Source organism: Echinops telfairi, unplaced genomic scaffold (assembly GCF_000313985.2).
Source record: "Echinops telfairi isolate 266 unplaced genomic scaffold, ASM31398v2 ScPeMD7_7469;HRSCAF=8507_1, whole genome shotgun sequence".
Classification (NCBI taxonomy): Eukaryota; Metazoa; Chordata; class Mammalia; order Afrosoricida; family Tenrecidae; genus Echinops; species Echinops telfairi.
In genome coordinates, this window is record NW_022111373.1 from 23,349,175 (window position 1) to 23,350,498 (window position 1,324).

The 1,324-nt window shown below is 49.8% G+C and overlaps 1 protein-coding gene across 1 annotated transcript in view; it reads right to left on the minus strand.

The window, feature by feature from the left end:
• Positions 1 to 304: 304 nt before the first annotated feature.
• The window catches only part of FAM170A (family with sequence similarity 170 member A), a 5,390-nt gene continuing 4,370 nt past the window's right edge, over positions 305 to 1,324 (minus strand). The window contains exon 2 of the mRNA XM_004696962.2: positions 305 to 1,062. Within this exon, the coding sequence (XP_004697019.1) occupies positions 305 to 1,062 (758 nt within the window). The remainder of the gene's footprint in view (positions 1,063 to 1,324) is intronic.

Below are 1,324 nucleotides of genomic sequence, written 5' to 3' on the forward strand. Positions count from 1 at the left end.
TCTCAGTTTCTGGGCAGAGACCAAAACAGAAAATATGTCCTATTAATATGGAAAGCAGCTTTGTCAGCCCCTGGAAATTTTCATAACTCCCTAGAGAAGCTTGAAAGCTTGGGAGAAATTCTGGACCTTACATTATTACATTCCGAGCAAGAAGCAAAGGTCCCGCCTACCCACCCCTTACCCATGTCAGTTGTGACCTGGATGAGTAAAGCCCCAACTTTCCCTTATGGAGGCATGCACCTGGGTGAGAGAGCCAATACTGGCTTGGAAAGGGCACAGCTCCCTCAGCCAACCCAGCCCCTGCTCACTTCCTGTCCTTTGGAGAATGAAACACGCAGCCTGGACACTGGCTCCAAGGTTTCTGCATGCTGTTGTCTTCTCCTGTGGGCTGCTGGTCCTCATCTTCATTGTCTACTTGCTCCTCTTCCTCTTCCTCCTCCTCCTGGCTACCCTGCGATTCCGCACTGCCTGTCAGCTGAGTCATGGTGAGATGAAAGACGTGGCAGCTGAAGCCTTCCCTGATTCCATACTGCACATGCTCCTGAAGGTTCTCCACCGTGGGGAAGACCCTGCAGCAGGCCATGCACCTGTAGCCATTGTCAATGGTCACCAGCCAGTCAGGCGTCCTAGCCCTGGGTCTCTCCTCGACTGCAGGTGACCCTGGTGGGCTCTCTAGCTCTGCCCTTTCCTCGTGCTCTTTCTCCTCCCCGCTGGGTTCGCTGTCAGACAGGAGATTTCTGGTGGACACATCAGAGGGGGGAGTACCTACCCGCACATTCTCAGGAAGGGTTACTTCTTCCATCCTAGGTTGCTTTTCTACTGACTCTGATGTTTCCTCTGTCTCCCAGGAGACAGCCACACCTTTTTTCATTTGTACCTGCATGTAGTATATTTTCATGCCCCTTTTCTCTTTGTTTAAAGACAGAAAGGATGTGCAAGTTTTATAGGATGAAGGGGAGGACACAGAGACATGTTTCGAGTGGGAAAGAACCTCCCCTGGCTCCTGAACCTGGGGTAAGGGTGATCTACGCTGAGAGCTGTCTTGATGTATCCTCTGGGATCCTGGGAAAGAAAATTAGAAACGTAAGAAGGGCACGGGTGGAGTATGACAAGAGCTGGGGTAACATAAATAAATTAAACATAAGTGTTGGGAAGAGTCGAGAGACAGTGGCATGAGCTTGGTATTTGTTGTTCGTATTGTGAAGTGGTATATCTGGTGTTACAATAAGCGTTTCATTTGTGTGTAGGGATATTGAGGGGGTTGTGGTGTGTTCTGAAAGAGGAGTCGTGAGTATGAAATGTTGGTGCCATCTAATGGGGGATG